The sequence below is a fragment of the Puma concolor genome, chromosome B2 (genome assembly GCF_028749965.1).
Source record: "Puma concolor isolate L17-30 chromosome B2, mPumCon1.1.hap2, whole genome shotgun sequence".
NCBI lineage: Eukaryota > Metazoa > Chordata > Mammalia > Carnivora > Felidae > Puma > Puma concolor.
This window is the reverse complement of record NC_141671.1, coordinates 98,543,982-98,564,868: the sequence shown is the minus strand read 5'-3', so window position 1 is coordinate 98,564,868 and position 20,887 is coordinate 98,543,982. Positions and strand designations below refer to the sequence as shown.

Below are 20,887 nucleotides of genomic sequence, written 5' to 3'. Positions count from 1 at the left end.
AGTATTGCCATCACCTACTATTTATCTGAAGGGCTCATTTCCTCTTCTGAAATCTGCCTGTCCCATTAATTACACTTAATGGGTGCCACAGTGGTTGACAAATCTCCCTAGAGGGGAAACTTTAATTGTAGACAAAAGATTCATTTATTTACTCAACTTTGTGCCAGGCACTATACTAGAAGCTGGAAATACACTGGCGAACAAGAAAAGATATGATCCCAGTCCTCACGAAGCTTCCCATGGTGTTCCCAGTGTAAAATGTCAAGGTGCAATAGACAAGGATCATGAAAAAGCCAAGCCTGCTCCCATGGCTCTATCACCACACAAAAGTCACAGGAGCCAGGTGTTTGTGGTAACCACAGAGAGGGATATAAGCAACCCCAAAGGAGAGGAGGATAAGCAGCCCCAATATGACTGACTAGCAGGCTAAGTCCCACCTCTCAGCATTTTGGGACAGCATACGGGGATGGGACTACCATCTTAGGGGAAGTGAATCAATGTGTTAGAGACTGGGAGGTCAAATAAATTTGTTAAAAGAACCGAGGTGAAGCTGCTGGAACATTGTCAATAATAATTTACTTTTCTCTTCACCTTCCCATCTTGAAATATTCATTGAGATTTCTTGAATGAGAGTAACCAATGGTTGAGGGACTCTTTAAAGGGATCCCATGACAATCCCTACTCAGGAATGTGATGAGACATCACATGCCAAAACAGCCCAGCTATAGGAAAGGTGGAGGAGGGCCACACCAACCAGAAATCTTTCAGAGTCTTCTCTTCTCTCTACACGCTCCCTTTGGGCTGATCAGCTATGTACTCCTGTGACTTCAGTTACCACCCGTAGGTGAAGGTTTCCAAATCAACACAGCTACCTCTCATGAGATGTCATTTCCAACTGCCTCCCAGCATCTAAACCTGTCATGTTCAAAGCTGCATACACACCCCTCTGCATTATCTGCCCTTCCTGTGTTTCCCATCTCAATTCCTGCCTCTACCATCCATGCAGTTACTTGCTAGCAGAACTATGGCATTTTTCCTGCTTCTTCCCTCCTTCCCACCCCCCACATTCTGATTATTCACCAAGTCCTCCTAAACATTTTTACATTATGCCTACATTTGTTCAATTCATTCATGCATGCATTCATTAATCAATAAATATTTACCAAGTCTAATTATGTACCAGGCACTGTTGTAGGTGCCCATCCTCATGGAGTTTACCGCTGTCCATTCCAGTGAAGCCACCAATGCCTCTTGCCCATTCTGCAGGGGGCCTTCAGTCTCACTTCTGTCTAGTTCATTCCCTCTGCTCTGGATGTGGGAAAATCTTGTGAAACACAAATCTTACCACTGCTCTAACCTGCTCAAAACCCTTCACTGGCATCCACTTCCCTCAAGAAGAAGCTTGAACTCTTCAGCATGACCTCAATGACCAGGCCAGCCTCAGCAGTTTGTCCACTCTCTGGGCTCTGGCATGTTTTACTTTTCTTGAGGTTCTCTCTCTACTCTGAGTCTTTCCATGTGCTGCTTCCTCACCCACAACCTCAAAATCCTTGGCTGATTCAGTCCTATTTCCCCTTCATATCTAATCTTAAACATCATCCTAGGGAGGGGGCTTTCTTGACCTCAAACCTGGTGAGATCCCACAGCACTCTGGACTTGATCATCACCAGACTTGATTGAGATTTCTTTTTAATGTCTCTTTCCTTCAGCAGACTAAGAGCCAATTAAGACAGGGACCATGTCTGGTTCACTAGAATGAAATGTCTGACTTTGGACCTCAGCCTAAGGAGCAGAAAAAGTAGAATCCTTACCAGGTGCACCCTGGGTGGTTGGATGCCCAGGGTTGGTGGGGGTCAGGTGAGGGGGGAAAGCCAAGTATACCATCTTTGGTAATCACACAGAACAAAGTTGCTTTAGTGGGAAACACCAGTGAAAAGCCCCAGAATAGAATGTGATCATTATTTCCGCTCGCCTTGGCCAAGTCCATGAACTAAGTCTTCTCAATTTAACAGAAACTTTGAGAAGTCAGCATTGGGAATGTCCCTAGAATAACAAGAATTACCAACTTCACCATCACTTCTCTCTTAACCAAACTTTATTTATACTTTCAAATAATTAAGAGCAAACAGTTCAGTTGGGTCTAGGCTAATCCCCAAAACACAACCACCCTCTACAAGCAAGAGAAAATATAGATGATATTTCCTCCTGTTTCCTGTTAGCATCTTGGCTCCTTGGTGACCTAGGGGCAGGGTTTTCTGGAATCCTAACTAGGTCACACCCCTAGTTCCAGTCAGTGTCAGGAATCATAGGGGTGCATGACTTAGAACCCATGTTTAGAGGGTATCCCCACTTCAGAAGTGAGTTCTGGCCCTCGTTCTGCCATTAATGCAACTCAGTGGCTTTGAGAAGGTCATTTAGCCTCTCCAGCCTAATTTTCTCACTTATAAACGGGAATTTAACAAGATCATCTCTGAGTTCCCTTCTAACTAAAATTCTAGGAGTCTAAATCTTTCAAAATTACAAGGTTAATTTAAAGGAGTACAGCCAGAGGATATTCTTTTTCCTTTCCTTTATTTCTTGGAGTCCTGACTTAATTTCTTCCCTTTTTATCCTTCCATATGGCTGCCACTGTTGTCCCCTGCCCTTACCACAAGAGCCTTAGAAAATTCTTTGACTGATGGGATAATTTTAGAAGTAGCCCTTTCTGAGTTCTCCAATATTTGCACCACCATAAATCTGGTACTCTCTTTTTACTCCTTTATTATATATTTATGCTTCACTTTAAAGGAACAAACATTAATGTCCATAAAATTTTAACTTTTCATATTCTTTTCCATTAATGTCTGATCTTTCACTGTGGACCTCCACGTACATGATATTTTATCCTGAGTTTCCCAGAAAACTCTGAGACAAAGATTTGCATGCAGCTGATTTATTGGACATGTGGTTCCAGAAAGGAGGAATGAAGGACACAGAGAAAGAACGTGGGGAGGAAGAAGAGCCAGTATAATGATGTGTTACTAAATTGGCCACCACTAAGGGAAAGTGGTATTCAATCATAAAGAACATTCTTTGGAGTTTGTGACATACTTTTCATAGCTATTCTCTCAGGGGACAAAAGAAGGAAGAATTTATTCATCAGCTCTCATGCCCCATTGACCCAGTGTGTTAATTCCCCTACATTTCGGGTTTGCACATGTGTGAATGAGACTGAAAGGATTTACATGATGCCCACACTGCCATATCAGAGAAGCCCTACAGCCAGAAGCTACAGACATATGCCATAAGTGTGAGCCAAGGCCCTTCCAGAATGTACAGGCCTAAGCTATCAAAGTACCACAGCAATCACTGGATTAAGAGGTGGGGCCAAGAGGATCTGGAGAGGTCCCATATACATGGCTGTCATCACTGTAGAGCCTGCTTTCTCAACCATGGCACTATTGACATTTTCAGCCAGATTAATTCCTTGTAGTGGGGCTGTCCCATGCACTGTAGGATGTTTAGCAGCATGCCTGGCCTCTACTCCCTATATGCCCTCTCCCAGATGTGACAACCAGAATATCCCAATATTGCCAGTGTCCCCTGGAAGGCAAAGTTACACCTGATTAGAACTACTGGTGCAGACTGTGAATATTGTAATTTTGTCACTCACCCAGTACCCCTTCATTTCTCTCTACATCATATCAAAAGCAGCTCTCAAGTAGACCTCTATGAGAGATATTTACGTCTTATGCCTGTGATTTAACTTTTGGGCCTCACCATGATATACTTCATGTAAATAGATGATAATTCCTTAATAATAAAGAATGATGAGATTTTTAAATAGTTGATTTGAGAAACCCATAAACAGACTAGATATAGAGGGAAAATGTTAAAATTGCATTCTAAGGCTTAGTTGCTTAAATCAAAAGGAATGAAAATAAGCAATTTTTTTAAAAAACCTAAGTCTCTAAGTCAAGGACTCATTATTTTTTGAGACAAGGATCTTTTTCCATCATTATGCATGTATGTGATATACATACAATTTCACATTCAACTCCAAGACCCACACTCACCCACCTAAGCCCATCCAAGGAACTCCTAGGAAACCATGTTAACTACTGTTGATGAACATTTGGATTGTTTCTAGTTTTAAGTTATTATGATTAAATGCTTCTATGAAGGTTCTTCTATATGTCTTTGTCTCATGTATACACACATCTGTGCTGAGAATATATCTAGGATGAAATTATTGGATAATAGGATATATATATGCTCAGCATTAGTTGATATTGGCAATCAGCTTTCAAGAGTGGTTATACTGACTTACACTCTCACCAGCAATGCTTGAGAGTTTCGGTTGCTCCGCATCCTCCTCAACACTTGGTATTGTCAGACTTTTTCATTTTAGCCATTGTAATGTTTATGTGCTGGTGTTTCACTATGATTTTAAATTTTATTTCCCTAATGACTAATGAGGTTGAACAACTTTTCATGTGTTTATAGATCACTAGGTTATTTTCTTTGGTGAAGTTGGTTTATATTTTTTGCCCATTTTTCTATTAGGCAGTTTTCTTTTTTATTTATAGGGGTTCTTTATATATTATGACTATGAGTCTTTTGTGGGACATGCATTACAAACATCATCTCCCACTCAGTAATTTTTCATTCATTCTTTTAAAGATGTCTTTTAATCAACAGAAATTCTTATCTTTAATAGAATCTATTTAAGCAGTCTTTTTCTTTACGGTTAATGCTTTTAGTGTACAGTTTAAGAAATACTAGCCTACCCAAGATAATAAATGTGTTCTCCTAGGTGTTCTTTTACATGCTCTATAAGCTCTATTTTTTGGTCACATTTAGATCAACAATCCATCTAGAACTTACTTTTGTGAATGGTGTGAAGTAAATAATCAACATACTTTTTTTTCCATAAGCACATTTACTGACAAGACTATCCTTTCCTCACTGTGCTACATTGTTATCTTTGTTGTTATTCACTGAATGTTTGTCTTTCCAAAATTCATGTTGAAGCCCTAACTCCTAATGTGATGTTATCTGGAGACTGGGCTTTTGAGAGTTAATTAGGGTTCAATGAGGTCATGAGGGTAGGGTCCTGATCTAATGGGACTAGTGACCTTCTGAGAAGAGACAACAGAGATCTTTCTATCTCTCTCTGCCACATCAGAGAAAAGGTGACCATCTGAAACCCACAGAGAGTTCTTATCAGATACTAAGCCTGATGACGCTGATCTTGGACTTGCATTCTCTAGAATTGTGAGAAAATAAATTTTGGTTGATTAAGCCACCCGGGCCATGGTATGTGGTTATAGTAACACAAGCTGATGAATATATTTGTCATAAATACAAAATCTGTTTATATTTGTTTCTGAATTCCACTGTAATGATTTATTTGTATATCCTTTTATCATTATCTCATTGTCTTTCTTTTAATGCAACAGAAATCATTTATTATTGTTCACGGTTTCTGTGAGTCAGGTATTTGGGAATAGTTTAGAGAAATTCTGGCTCAGAGTTGCTCATGAGGTTACAGCCAAATGTCTCTTGGGGCTGCAGTCATTAGAAGGCTTGAGTTGGGCTGGGGGACCCACTTCTATGGTGGCTCAACCACTAGGCTGCAAGTTGGTGCTGGCTGCTGGTGGGAGGCCCCCATTCCTGTCTGCATGAGCTCTTTCACAGGGCTGCTTGAGTTTCCTCATGCTCCCTCAAGAGTGAATAATCTGAGAGAACTAGGCAAAAACTGCAATTACCTTTTATGACAGCCTCAGAAGTCAGTCACACAAACCAGCCCTGATTTAATGTAGGAAAAAACTACCTGGAGACCAAGATCATTAGGGCCATTTTGGAAGCTGGCTTCCATAATTTCATTTGTCTGAAGTCCAAAAATAGGCCATAATAAACTATATTGCTTGGGGGACGGGGAGTGTACTTAGGTATTAAAACTATAGAAGAAAATAAGGCAATGGTTACCATAAAAGTGGTTACCTCTTAAAGGGAAGAAGTTGTGAGTGGAAAGGATCACTATTTGTCAAAGAATACATTTATATTTTATGCACTTTTCCAAAAGGCAACGTGTTTCATAATTGCAAGAAAAGATTTAAAAAAAAAAATTAAGCCAAAAGAGAATTGACATGAGAAAAACAAAGTGTTCTTTTCTCTTTTGTGCCTCAAATATAGATCAAAGGATTCCCAAAGACTAATCGGAAGTCTGGTCAAAAGAAGAATAACAACAGTACAATTAACAATAATAGTAATAAAATTAATTAATTAATTAATTAATTATTCTAGCCTTCTAATAATTGTTGAGATCTGGTAGTATAAGTCTTCCTTTTTCTTTTTTTTTTTTTTTTCCAAGATTATCCTGGCTATTCTTGCCCCTTTCCATCTCCATGTAAATATAAGAAGCAGCTTTATAATTTCCATAAAATTTTATGCCAGGATTATTATCTAAATTGAATACATACACCAATTTAGGAAAAATCTGCCTTTTTAGACTATTTAGTCTCCAGTCCATAAACATGGGATATCCCTCTATTGATTTAGGTCTTCTTTTGTTTCTCTGCAATATTTATAGTTCCCGATATAACAATTTTGCATACATTTTGTTAGGTTTTTTCACCTGGGTATTTGACGGTTTGATGCTATTTTAAATGGTATTTAAAATTTTGTTTTTTAATATATTCTGGCTGGTATATAGAGATATAAGGGATTTGGGGTTATTGACAATGTTTAGAGACCTTGATAAATGTATTTGTTAATTACAAATTAACACATTGATGGAGAAGTTTACCAATACATTGATGGTTTATACACTGTTATAAACAAAATGCCATTTCTTCCTTTAAAACCTTATATTTTTGTTTCTTTTTCTTGCCAGATTACATTACATGAATTCTAGTATAAAATTAAATAGAAGTGGTGATAGTGGTCATCTGTATCTTATTCTTGATTGCAAGAGGAAAGCCTGCAATATTTCACCATTAAATACAATTTTTGTGGGTGCCTGGGTGGCTCAGTCAGTTAAGCATCTGACTTCAGCTCAGGTCATGATCTCACCGTTCTTGAGTTCAAGCCCCGCATGGGGTTGACAGCTCGAAGCCTGAAGCCTGCTTCAGATTCTGTGTCTCCCTCTCTCTCTGCCTGTCCCCTGTTCATGCTCTGTCTCTCTCTCCCCACCCCCTCAAAGATAAACATTAAAAAAAAATTAAATATGATTTTTGCTGTAGGTTTTCTTGTGGATACTTTTTGTCATATTAAGGATGTTCCATTCGGTTCCTACTTTGCCAAAAGTTATTATTAATTGTGTTAAATTTTATCACATTATGTTTCTGCATCTATTGAGAATATTGTATGAGGTTTTATTTTATTCTGTTAAGGTGATTAATTACATTAACCGATTATTTTTTAATGTTTATTTATTTATTTTGAGAGGGAGAGAGAGCGTGGGCAGGGGGGAGCAGAGAGGGAGAGAAACCCAAGCAGCCTCTGCACCATCAGCATAGAGCCCAACTCAGGGCTCGATCTCACGAACCACAAGGTCACGACCTGAGCCAAAATCAAAAGTCAGATGCTTAACTGACTGAGCTACCCAGGTGCCCCTTGACTGATATTTTAAACTTAAATCAATCTTGCATTCCTAGAAAAAAAATCCAAATTAGTCATGATGTATTATCCTTTTGCATACATCACTGGATTTGGTTTCCCATGATTTTTTTGAGGATTGAATCAGTGTTCATGATGAACAGAAATTTTCCATTTTAATGTAACTCAATTACATTAAATTATCATTTTCTTTACTTCTAATGGCCTGTCATGTCATGGGATCAAAGTCAGGTTTGGATCATAAAATGAGTGAAAGTGTTTCTTTTTTTTTTTTTTCCTATTCTCTGGGAGAGTTTCTCTAATTTTGATTTTATTTTTTCCTCAAATTTTTGTTAGATTCTACCACTGAAGCTCTCTGTGTCTGGAATGTTCTTTGTAGAAAGGATTTAATTATTTAATTTCATCAATGGATGTAGGACTACTCAAGTTTTCTATTTCTCCTTATGATGCTTTTTTTGATAAATTAAATTGGACATAATGTGGCTTCTCTTTTGCAGAAATTCTGGGAATTTTTCCATTGATAATTACTTATGTGTAACATCAAAATTATTAGGTGTAATGACATATGGGTGATACAGTCTTTTTGTTTACTCACATTTCACACTTTTTTCTAGCAGTTTTTCTAAAATTTAAATCTATTATTTCAAGTCACTCTTCCAGAGTAAAAAATTAACAATCACTGATAGTTGTCGTAAACAGCATACATTTTCCATCAGACTTTTGGCTGCCATAATTACATATATAGGTGCATTTTCTTTAAATATGTTCAATCAACTAACAAATACATATTATGGCATATTAAAACAGAGCCTCTCGAATCACAAAATCAGGAGGGCAATTCACTATACAAGTCACAAAATCAAGATTTTATAAATATAGACAAGATACAATTACCTACGCTAACTACAGCATCTTTAAGACAAGGAAACTGAGGCACAGAAAGGAAAAGTGACTTATCCAAGATTACAGAGCCAATAAATAGCAGAGCTGGCATTAACAACCCAGGTCTCTCGATTCTTGCTCTGGTAGTCCTTCCACCACATCATGCTACCATTCAAACCACATATTTGATTTGGCATTAAGAGTGCTCAAACATACATACTGGAATATTACTCAGTCATAAAAATGAATGAAATCTTGCTATTTGTGACAACATGAGGATATTGTGTTAAGTGAAATAAGTCAGACAGAAGAGAACGATAGATACCAAATGATTTCACTTACATGAGGAGTCTTAAAAAAATGAACAAACAACAACAAAAGAAACAGACTCATAAATACAGAGAACAAACTGGTGGTTGCCAGAAGGGAGGGGAGCAGGGGATGGGAAATAGGTGAAGAGGATTTATAGATACAAAGTTCCAGTTATAAAATAAATAAGTTGTGGGGATGAAAAGTACAGCACTGGAAATATAGTCAATAATACTGTAATAATTTTATACAGTAACAGATGGTTACTACAAAAAAAAAGAATGATTGAACATACTGAAATTTGATTTCCACCTTTTCAAGAGCCCTCAATTTTATAAGGAAAGATAAAACAGGACCCAAATGATAATAGGTAACATTTTTAGACTTCATGTTGTATCTTCTGTTAATCACCTTGAATTTCAAATGGCTATCTTCTAGCATACATTATGTTTTAGATGCCATTTCTCCTCAACTGTGTGAATATAACAGTACCTGATTATCTCCCTGTACCCTTTCTGCTACTCCACTTTAACTGTTCTTCTACTGCACCATGCACCCTGAAAATGCTGTTAAAATACCTTTCAAAGTCAAAGTGGAATGATGTTTTTTGCTTTTTGAGGGTTTTGTGTGTGTGTGTGTGTGTGTGTGTGTGTGTGTGTGTGGTTTTTTTTTTTTTTTGGAATGATGTTTTGATTATGTACCAAGTTCACTGTAAGTTCCTGGTGGTCAGGGGTGATGATACATATATTGGTATTATCTAGCACAATGTGAAGAACATTCAATAAACATGTAATTGACTGAAAGACTGACATATTTTTTTTTTGGATAGTCCAGTGGCTATTAATATGGGTTAAGGAGACATCATGCCTAAGTTCAAATGTCAGTTCTGCCACTTATTACCTGTGTGACCTCAGGCAAGTTGCTCTGGGTCTCAGTTTCCTCATCTGTAAAACAAGGTTAATAATAGCATCCACACAGAGTTGTTCTGAAAATTAAATGAGATAATAATCTATTAGCACAATGCCTGGCCCATAGGAAGTGCTCAAAAAATACTAGCCAAGATGAGATTATATCATTACGGTTATTAACTATTCCTATTCTTGCTATTCACCATAATTCCTCCTGTCCTTGTTCTAAGTCATTTGGAAAATTCTCCAAATCTAAGGGTTCAGTGAATATCTTTTCTTTTTGAGAAATGTATCTGGCACGTAAATAGTAAATCACCCAAATCCCATTAACTCTAGGTAATTTTATTCAATAATTATATTTTAAAAGTTGGACAAATAAATAAATGGCAGAGCAATTTTGACTGAATCCTGTTTTCTCAATGGCTATTTGGAATACATCATTCATATGCAAGCCCCAAGAATATTGAATAACAGATAAAATAAATAATGATCATAATGCAAACCACATTCTGATTCCAACTTCCCTGCAAGTACAACTCCATGTACGAATTATAAGAGCCAAAAAGTAACATGCTTATTAACTGTGGGTTGCTCAGCTATATACACAGGGCTTAGCAGATCACGTGAATGTTTCCATATTCTCAGCTAAGCTAATGGTTCCTTAGAGCCCAGTTCTTATAACCCCTTAAGAATTTTAAGATTTGCCTGAAAAAATATATCATATTTCCATGACTATGACTGAACACAAATTTGGAAAGCTCACTGAAAGCAAACCATCCTGGAAGACAGGAAATGGTCATTGTTTTCAAAGAAAGTCAAGATGCTGCTGCACACAGGGAATCGAGCTCTTAGGAGCTTGATCTCATTTCCCTCCACATAAACCTGTGGATGCTGTGTGGATAGACCCTATCTTTCACTTCTCACATGAGTAGTGGGGAATAAGAATAAGGCCACTTACCATCTGAGGTAAAAGACATTTTATTCAAGACTGCCATACACATGCAGAAATATATTTCCTCCTCTTTTTACATTTAATTTCATTTTAAAGTATTCAGGGATTTAGAGGGATTCTGGACTTGTACTAGGCAAGTTGTAAGCCTCTGGGAAAGCCTGTCAAAAGACTCAGATTTAAAATGTCATTTCCTAGATACACAGTGTTTTCTGCAGCAGGGCTCAGTGAGACTTTCACTAGGAAAAGTTGCTGCATTTCATCTTTTCCTCGTGAACAAAAACAATTACGCCAATAGTTGCATTGATTTTTTTTTTTAATTCTTAGGAGCAAAATGTCATGTCTGAGACTAGGGGATAAAAATCCTGGTTCAAGTCCCAACTTGACCTTCAGGTCAAGGACCTTCAAGTCCTTACTTTGACCAAGGTAGACAAGGGTAGGGGGAACCAAGCCTATCCACCCAATGCAGAGGACCGATGTCTGGTCAGTGGAGCGGAGTGCTATTACGTTTGAAAAGCAGTAAAGAGCAATATAAAGTCTTTATAAAAAATCTGTATTTAAAATCCATTTGAACAGCTGCACTTCAATAGTCAAACTAATGGGGGTGCAGGGCAGGTATACATATTTTGATGGGGACTCACTCCAGCACAGCCTTTGCGATCCGTGCTGTAAGTCCTTTACCGGCACAACCCTCTTTGAATGAAGTCCTGAAGGGTTGAACCCATATTAAAAATCTCTAATATGGGAAGAATTACAGCAAGGTTACAATATAATTAACCTGAGTTATCTTTCAAAACTCCTGCTGATATATATTCTGCCACTTCAGACTGTGTTCATGCTGTGATTTTTAAAATTAGCAAAGAAGGAGGTTTTCATATTCATTCAAACTAAAAGGATACAGGAATGTTTGCATAAAAAGAAAAAGTTGGTCAGTACTTTCTATTATTTCCTTATTCTTTTAACAGGTTTTTTTTAAATGGCAGCTCTGTATAGCAAAGCCTTATTCTGTCCACTTCCTAGTCTGCGGAAAAGTCTGCTAGTCTTATTTAAGGATCATGGTGACTCCTTTCACTGCTTGGAGGAAAAAAAAAAAAAAGCAAAATCAGGGCTATTATCCTGTGTTTATAACAAGTCTATTACCATAGTAACGACTGTGATGTCACAAACCCTACACCAGGGGCCAAATTCTGTCTCTAATGGGGGAAGGGCAGCTTAGCCTTGGAAATCAGACAAAATTGTGCACAAACATGTGTGGCCAAAGCAGGAACAATGCTTGCGGTAATCACCAAAGCATGGGGAGCTACTCTTCTCTGAAGAAAAGGGGAGCAGGCACAAAAAAGCAATTCCCCAGGGCCAGAAATAAGCTACACCCACGCTTCTGTCCGCAGCTGTGCAAAAGGAGGGTGGAAATCCAAGCAAGTGTGGTATCACCATGTTCCCAATCACAAGTATTCCACTGGGCCCACCGGCTGCCAAACATGGATGGGATCCAGTGGTGAGCCCGCCCAAGCACATGAAACACACTCTGGAACTGGTGCCCGACCAGATGGAGCCCTCTGGTACCTCGGAGGGGAAGCAACTTGCCCCGTGATGGCAAGCACTTTAAAACCACACTGGGGTTTCACTCCTACTAGGTCAACCCAGTTCACAGAATCACAGATTCTCAGGTTCAGAGAAACTCATCAAGTCTCCCAAAAGATGTGGACTTTAAAAAATGACCTTTTACAGGAACATGTTGTATCCCCTGTCACTGAGGTATCTGAAGTAGCAGAGTAAGAAGTACTCTTATTCTGATACAGTCTAAGGAAGTTTTGTACAAATATGCTGAAAAGGCAACTTTGTATTAAAAAGAATATTGAATCAGGAGTCAGAAGACATTGCTACCAGTCTTGGCTCAAGAATTTAGAAGTCTCCTGATCTTGAGCAAGCCATTTAACCTATCTGACCTTCAGTTCCTTATGTAACCATATCTAGCGTGCTATTTCCTGGGGTCATTGTAAAGATCAGATTAAATAAAATAATGAATGTGAATGAGCTTCATAAACTATAAGGGATTTCACCCAAACATAAGGTATTATTATTATTGGCATTTTCACATAGCCAGTTTATAGTAGAACAGGAATAATTTGAATGCTAACCATTATTTTCCTTCCAGAAATCCAAAACATACACATGATCCTCGTCTTCCCTACCCCAAAAGGTGCACAGTTGCATGATATAGTCAATTTTAAATTATTTAGGGGCTTGGGGCGCCTGGGTGGCTCAGTCGGTTAAGCATCTGACTTCAGTTCAGGTCATGATCTCACAGTTCATGAGTTCGAGCCCTGTGTTGGGTTTTGTGCTGACAGCTTAGAGCCTGGAGCTTGCTTCAGATTCTCTCTCTCTCTCTCTCTCTCTCTCTCTCTCTCTTAAAAATAAATAAACGTTAAAAAAAAATAAATTATTCCAGGGTTGATTATAGAGGGACCTTTTATTTCTGGCCATTATGCCATTTATTACTTTCCCTTAGGAATACTATGTTAGCCTAGATACAGCTATAAAATTGACAGGAAATGTGCCTCAACTCAGTTACCTGTGTAACAATTCTGGTAAAAATTTTTAACAAAAGGAGAAACTGAAATGATTCATTAGATGGAAGTTTTGTGATAATCTGTGATAAACATGGATAACTTATCCATGGATAATGACTCACATCACTGTCAGTAAAGCTATGGTCAATTTCGGACAGGTTGGGACTAATCCAGCCAAGATACTAACATTCTCTCAGTGAACAACAAAGTGGCCAGTACTGTCTTATGTATGTGCAATAGGTATTTAAATATCAGTTCAGTTCATTCAGTTTTCAACAAATATTATTAGAGTACTACGATCTGCCAAAGCTCACCACATACCCTGAAAACCCCACTCTCTTCCTGTCCATGTTGCTGTCCCTCATGATATTACACAAAAGACGTTGGCAAAGCTCATGGCCTCACTCTTAGAAACTCTATTCACCTTCCTATTATCATGAGGCTTTTGCCAATCTTACCCTAGTGCAAAAATCAGCAACCTGTTGTCCTGGGGCCAAACCCTCCCTGCTGTCTTTTTTGTAAATGAAATTTTATTAGAACATAAACACAGCCATTTGTTTATATATTATCTGTGGCTGCTTTCCTGCTACAACAGCAGAGTTCAGTAGCTGTGATACAGCTGTGAGACAGCATAGCCCAAAGCTTAAAATACTATCTGGCCCTTTACAGGAAAAGTTTGTGGACCCCTGTACTATATAATATGACTAAATCAAAATTCATCTCTCCTGTAAGTGTTTCTGTGTAGGGATTAATGGAGAAAACCCCTTGAAAGCAGAGATCCTTTCTGTATTCTCTGTCTTGTCATATAGAACCCAGGAGAAGCACAGAGTCAAGGTTTAGAGCAGATACAGAAAATTAAACACGTCCTCCCCTACATTTTGTTTTCAACAGATGAGTGCTTTGGAGTTGCATGAAGACAGCATAAAACCACTGGTGTTCGGTTACTCTGGCTTCTAATTCCTCCAAGTTCCTATGTCTAAGACTTCCAAGGCTCAATTTTTGGCCTGTATCCTTTTGCATATTTATTTCCTGATCTGATGTGGAATTAGAGTTAAATGGGAGCTGTGTGCTTGAATTCCACGTGGCTGGCTCAGCAGGAAACTCCAGGGCAGGTTTTTTGGCATGCCAAACTCATGTTAGCCTCAGCTATGTTAATTTCTAAAGCTGTTTGCTTTGCTCAAATAAATCTTAGAGGGGAATTTGCATTTGGATGCACACCTTTTTATGCACAAATTATGTGCATGATAATTCTAGGGCAGACCAAGGACTGAAAAAAAAGAGGCATGGTGTTTACTGAATGGCTTTCGTGTGGCAGGTACTATGCTAGGTGCTTTACATATATTTTCTCATCTCATGGCCACAATAATACCATAGGATGAAACTGTGATCCCCATTTTACAGATGGAGAAACTGAGGAGAAGAGAACTCATTTAATGTGTGCATGTTCACAGAGCTGGCAAGTGACAAAGCCTAGACTTGAGCCCAATCTGTCTAAATCTGAAGCCAGGGTTCTTTCCACTTAGACAAACTGCCTTAATGATACTCTTTATCATCACCTCTTACTGAAGCCACTGGACACACATTCGAATATGAACCCTACATTTACAAAATTAGTCACCCCTCTCCTTTCCAGTAGCCTATGCAAAGTATGTTTTTGGCCCTTGGGAGATACACCTGGGCCCCTCTGCATCAGAAAACAATCAACCAAAGGAGACTAGGGGCATTAAAAAGGTAAATTCTATATGATACACAAATTATGTTAGTAATTAGCAAACACAATTTCAAGTGATTTTGACAGATAAATGGATTTCAAGGACATATCTGAGGGCCTCAATTTTAAAGGACACTTTTACTACTAAAATGTAGTAAGCTAAGGAAGAGAATGTGCCCATACTATGAAAGAAAATGTTAGTAACACTTAGAATATGGTACAAAAATATCTACAACATAAGCCTAGGAATTTATATCTACCAATATCCTCACTGTTTATGAAAACAATTGCACACCTATCTCCCCTAAAAAAAAATGCAAACATTCTCTTCCGTAAGTTATGCTAAGTACTGCCATCAAAACTCACTGTTTATCATTGTTCAACTCAATATACAGAAAAATAATTAAGCATTCTAGCATAATTCCAACATTTCACAGCAAGCCAGATACAATGCTACTGAACTTCTTTCTCTGCATGGAACATGGCTGTAACCTAGCTTGCAACATCATACAATGCTCAGCCCTTTGCCATCCAGCTTCATACACTGCCATCTGGTTTTCTGGAAATATTAAAGAACTGATTACATTTTCATGCAAGTAAAATTCAGACATCCATTTTTCTTTAACGCTCTCAAAGAGAGTTTTCCAGGAATTAGAAAGAATCTGTGGCAAAGATGGATAATCTAGGTTGTTTCTGAAGTGGATTTAGAAGGGTGGCCCTCTGGGGAGAGCTTGCCCTCACAACACTACCACCCAGGTCAGCCAGTCAGTATATAAAATTATTTCACCTTTCTTTTTTTATTTTGTAACAGATTATTTCAGAGAAGGAAAATAACTTTTCTGTAGCCAGTGGCAGGAAATATTCATTCAGTTAAAAGTAGATTGGGGGAATTTGCCTAAGTTTGCCTAACAGAGCAATACTCCTGTAAATAATACATGCACTAGTATCTCTTGTCACAAAATTCCTAAAACAGTCTTTTCCAAAGTTAACTTGAGCATTTAATAATGACTTATAAGATAATGACAACTACTTTCTGAGTCGTTCTCCTTGGAAACCCCAGTAGTGACTTACCTGCTGGTGGCTTTATGAAGGGTGGAGGGATTAAAGGTACAATAATGGGCACATTGCCATGATCCTTGGACCCTGCAGGTGAGTCACTGAGTCCATTTCCTGTGGCAAGCCCTGAATAGCCTGTGCTTATATTGTATGGTGAAATAACACTGTCCTCAGGTAATTTTGGTTTTGGCAAAGAATTTTCTGTAAAAGAAAAGAAAAGCATGTTCAATGTAACAAAAGGACTTGTTTTCCTTATGACCACATTTTCTCAAGCAAAATGGCTATGTATAACAAAATAAATTTTTCCTTGCAAATCTTTAAACACTTTACCAGAACTGCACAGACCATCCTGGACCTTTTCAGTCTTGTTACCATAAATTTCCAATGGGCTCCTTTATAATTTGCTCCACTATGATAGTTAACATCTCAATTGTATCATGGTGATGAATTTCAGCGCTGTAAAGCCCATAGAAAATTGAGAGGCAATTAACATTTCCCATGTACCAAGTGATATATAGCAGGGCTCACTCTCTGGCTAAAGGGGAGGGGGGGCTAAAAATTTGCCCCTCCAGGCCTATAACTAGGTCCCGCTGTATTAAAAAGTTTGGTCATAATACAATCAAAAGAACCAATGAGAAAGAAGCAGATTATTTGAAAGAAAACTGTTTCACAGGGTAAACTCTTTAAATGAACTCATTAATAACCCATTAATTTTGTTAATATTAACAAAAGTGAAAATAAAGAAAACTTACAATGATATGAATTTTGTGAATTTTATCCTTGTATGTGAATCATTAAAAAAAAAAAATTCAACCATGGAAAACAACTTTTTCCCTCTAGTAGCATATCCTGGCACTCTCCATGTTCCCCAGAGGCAAAGATTATTACCTAGACCAAGTATTATACGAGCTATTAGTTTATAGAATATAAACTCATGACTTGCATTTTTCATTTACAGTGAAATTGATGATACTATCTCTGTAACATGATGTGTACAATTTCATAGCGGGCTTAACATGAAATTTGTCATGTACGTTCAATTCCACATGCCTGCAGGACAGCTCATTTACATTTTGTTGCTTGGCATATAAGAAGGAAAAGCCCTGTCGTAGACACTCACAATAAAATGCATGAGCAGGTAGTTTACGCCAATAGATTTTGAATGCAGGGCAAATACTGATCAAATTGCCAATGATGACACACAATGAATTTTGCCCACATTTTTTTTTTTTAATTTTTTTTTTTCAAAGTTTTTATTTATTTTTGGGACAGAGAGAGACAGAGCATGAACGGGGGAGGGGCAGAGACAGAGGGAGACACAGAATCTGAAACAGGCTCCAGGCTCTGAGCCATCAGCCCAGAGCCCGACGCGGGGCTCGAACTCACGGACCGCGAGATCGTGACCTGGCTGAAGTCGGACGCTTAACCGACTGCGCCACCCAGGCGCCCCAAATTTTGCCCACATTTTATTGAAGTTCCCCACATGGATTGCTTCTTTATATACTCCTTTTCTTTGACAAACAAACTCTCACTCCAAATTTAGGTTCATAAATTCAGTATCCATATCAACACCCACCAGTGGTTCTAGGCTTCCCTCATGAAGTAGCTGACACTATCTGCTGATAGAATCAGTGTTAATTTTATTCTGCCACGACTCTAATTTCCACTCTGTAGCAGGGCTTTGATGAAAATTCTTATAGAGTAATGTGGGATCCAATCATGTACGACTCTCTTATTCCTCTTACCCTATCCAAGGCTGGGGGCAGGAAGGAATTCAAACACAAAACAGAAATAGGGCTTTACTTTAGAATTCCCACCAAAAAGAGAGGAAGGGGGGATTGCCAAAAATTCTCTCTTAAGAGTCTCAAAATCCAAACCTAATATTTCACTTAATAGGAAGCACCAGTCCCCAATAACTAATATATCAAAGGACACAGGGGGGAGAACATAGCAGATGTTGTCCCTTTCTATAAATTTGTGGGCAGGACCATAACACTTAAAGTCCATAGCCCTTGCTAGCTAGTTCTCTCATTGCTGGAAGGAGATTAAGCTGTGTCTATTTTTGTTTTATGTTGTGCTCTTATATTCTGTGGAATTCTGCTTATGGGAAAGCACTACTGGGGATGTACATTTAAATCAACCATTGGCATAATCAACAAAATGAGTCCCAAAGCAACTCAATTCTGGCAGGTTGAGATAGTTAATCCTTCTTTGCATGAACAAAGGGACATTAAATGTCATTACCTTTGAGAACAGAAATGTGCTGCCGGCTCTCTCCATCTGTAGGGTAGCTCCTGAATTCAATATCTTCACCATCTTTCAATTCAACCTTATCATAGCCATACCAGCCAAGGAGTTCATTCATAGTGTTTTCTGCAAAGTTCTGAAAGAGAAGCACAGGTTCCTTTTTTATATAATCAATAACTATTTGAAACGAATGCATAAGTCGAATTCTGTTTGCACTACCCGTTTAATGCCAGCCCTGCCCCACCTCCCCTAGAGTCGTGTTCATTTTTCAAATCACGTTCAAACACTGTAATGCATTTAAATCTCAGGATGACGCATCCAATTATGACAGGCCTTCAGACATTTGCAATTTAAAGATAATAAGAAAAAAGGTATTAGTCTGTTTTGCTTACAAATAGGAAGTCATATTTTAGCATATTCTGCAAAGTTTATACCCCAGACTAACACAAAAGGTAAGGCACGAAAACAGCTAAGAAAATATTTGAAAATGAAAACAATCAAACTTTTGGTGGCTCAGATTAATTTAAATTAGAATTGCTTTCTGATTCAGGTATTGTTCTTTAACATGACTCTTAGATAAAGCAAAATCTCAGCAAAGAAATAATTTCTCAATTGTCAAGGCTACAAGGGTCTCCCTTTTTAATTTTCCCGTTTGCAAATGTATACTTTAAAAATCAATGCATGATTTGCTTTACAAATTTCACTACTGACAGATTTCCTTCTCCATAAAATCAAAGGTCACTATGATTGTCTTCCAACAAGTAACATAATAGTACCAAATACCTTTAAGGTTAATAGCCAGCCCAGATTTTGGATAACACATGAAAATAGTTTATGAACTATAAACCAACATATAAATGTAAGATATCATTATTGTTGTTATTATTGATACTAAACTGTGAAATAATGGGTATAGTTGGACAGCTTTAAAGCTTTAATATCAGGTGGCTATTTTTTTGCGAACTTATCAACTGCTAGATCTGGAAACAAGACGTGAGACTGTATTAATGATCTTAATGCTTGCATGTGCCTTAAAACATCTCTAAGAAATAGAGTAGAGTGGTAGTCACCAGAGCTGGAGGGTGAGGGAAATGGGGAGATATTGGTCTAAGGGTACAAATTTCCAACTATTAGATTAACAGGTTGGGAGATATAATGTACAGCATGATGATGATAGCTAATAGTACTGTATCATATACTCAAATGTTGCTAAGAGAGTAGATCTTCAATGTTCTCACCACAAAAAAAGAAATGGCAACTATGGCAGGTTGGAGGCGTAGCTAATGCTACAGTGGTAATGATTTTACAATATATAAATACATCAAATAACGCATTGTACACCTTAAACTTACACAATGTGTCAATTATATCTCTTATGTTCTTATGTGTCAATTATATCTCAATAAAGCTGGAGGAATTTAAAAATAAAAAGCAGGACACTATGCTACAGAATAAGGGCTTAATAAATGTTGAATGAATTCTTTTTTTAAAAAAAATCTTTATCTGGAAAGGCATCCTGAGCTTCCTAGACTTGCTAGAAAAACTATATATTCTAACCTCTGTGGCCCAAAGAATCTTTTCTCATTCTCCCTAGAAGCTGTCATTTCCAAATTACATTGGGATGTATAATTTATATACCTGAAACAAAGCACCCAGGCTAAACCAAGAGTGTACATAGCCTCAACGTGTGAGTTCCATGTTCTCTTGAATTTCACGACTTTAGATTTCAGCAGGGATTGCATAAAAAAGAAAAGATATTACACTAGTGACTCCACAAAAACAAACCTGGCATTTCAAACCTCCCACAGAATGTTAGATTCTTTGCTTTAGTGCCCACTTAAGCTCAGGGCTCCAACTGGGTCTATCTGTGATGGTATAGTGCACCAGCAATTTTAAAAAAAATCTAGCCAGATTGATTCAGTGCTACCATCCACAAGGCCAACAGTCAGCCATATCACGCTTTAGTGAGGCATTTATTCTCTCTGATGGCTGGTCATGTCCACATTAAATAGACATTCTTTTCATGAATGCACAAAGATGATATGATCGATATGTATAATAAGCTCAGCAACCTCTGGAATACCACTGAGGAGGACTCAGCTAAATGCTGCTCTACTCAATCAAGAGAGATCCCTTTAATGAGGTGTCAGTCTCCCCTAACACCCAATTTTTTTCACTAAGCTGAGCGCCTGGTCTGGAGAATGACAGTCCCTAAGCGCACAAATCGAGGTCCTCCATCAGTGGTCTGGCAGCAGAAATCTCCACGGAGAAGGGTTACACCTTACATCAAAACACCAATTCCCCACAGTGTTAAAAGCCAAGTTCAAACCATCTTATTGGTCTGTGTGCTATTTGCCCCAATCTCCAAGAGAACTGTGCCAACAAGACAGAAAATCTTTTGCATAGTAACTCTTGGCCACCATATCCAATTTTCTAGACCGTTTGTATCTGGGCGCCTCTCTCTCCAGTTCTGCCTAACCTCTGAAGTGACACAAAGGCTACAGATGCATAATTCATGGAACAACCTCCCAGCCAAGGATATAGATTTGTTTGTTTTAGTCCAGCTGCAAATCCATTCAGCTTTTCAGAACCAATCCCAGGGATGGAATCCAGAAGTTTCAGACATGCGGGTAAAAACTAAAACCTCCGCTGG

General features: G+C 38.1%; 1 protein-coding gene across 3 annotated transcripts in view; it reads right to left on the bottom strand.

Moving 5' to 3' along the window:
- The window catches only part of SOBP (sine oculis binding protein homolog), a 165,148-nt gene that overhangs the window by 132,548 nt on the left and 11,713 nt on the right, over positions 1 to 20,887 (bottom strand). For 2 of the 3 annotated variants that reach the window (XM_086707532.1, XM_086707533.1), the window contains exons 2-3: positions 18,232 to 18,370; positions 16,003 to 16,188 (exon numbers count right to left, since the gene is read on the bottom strand). In XM_086707532.1, the coding sequence (XP_086563658.1) occupies positions 16,003 to 16,188; positions 18,232 to 18,370 (325 nt within the window). Of the gene's footprint in view, positions 1 to 9,693; positions 9,717 to 16,002; positions 16,189 to 18,231; positions 18,371 to 20,887 lie in introns of those variants that run through there. The other variant, XM_086707534.1, reaches the window with a different exon arrangement.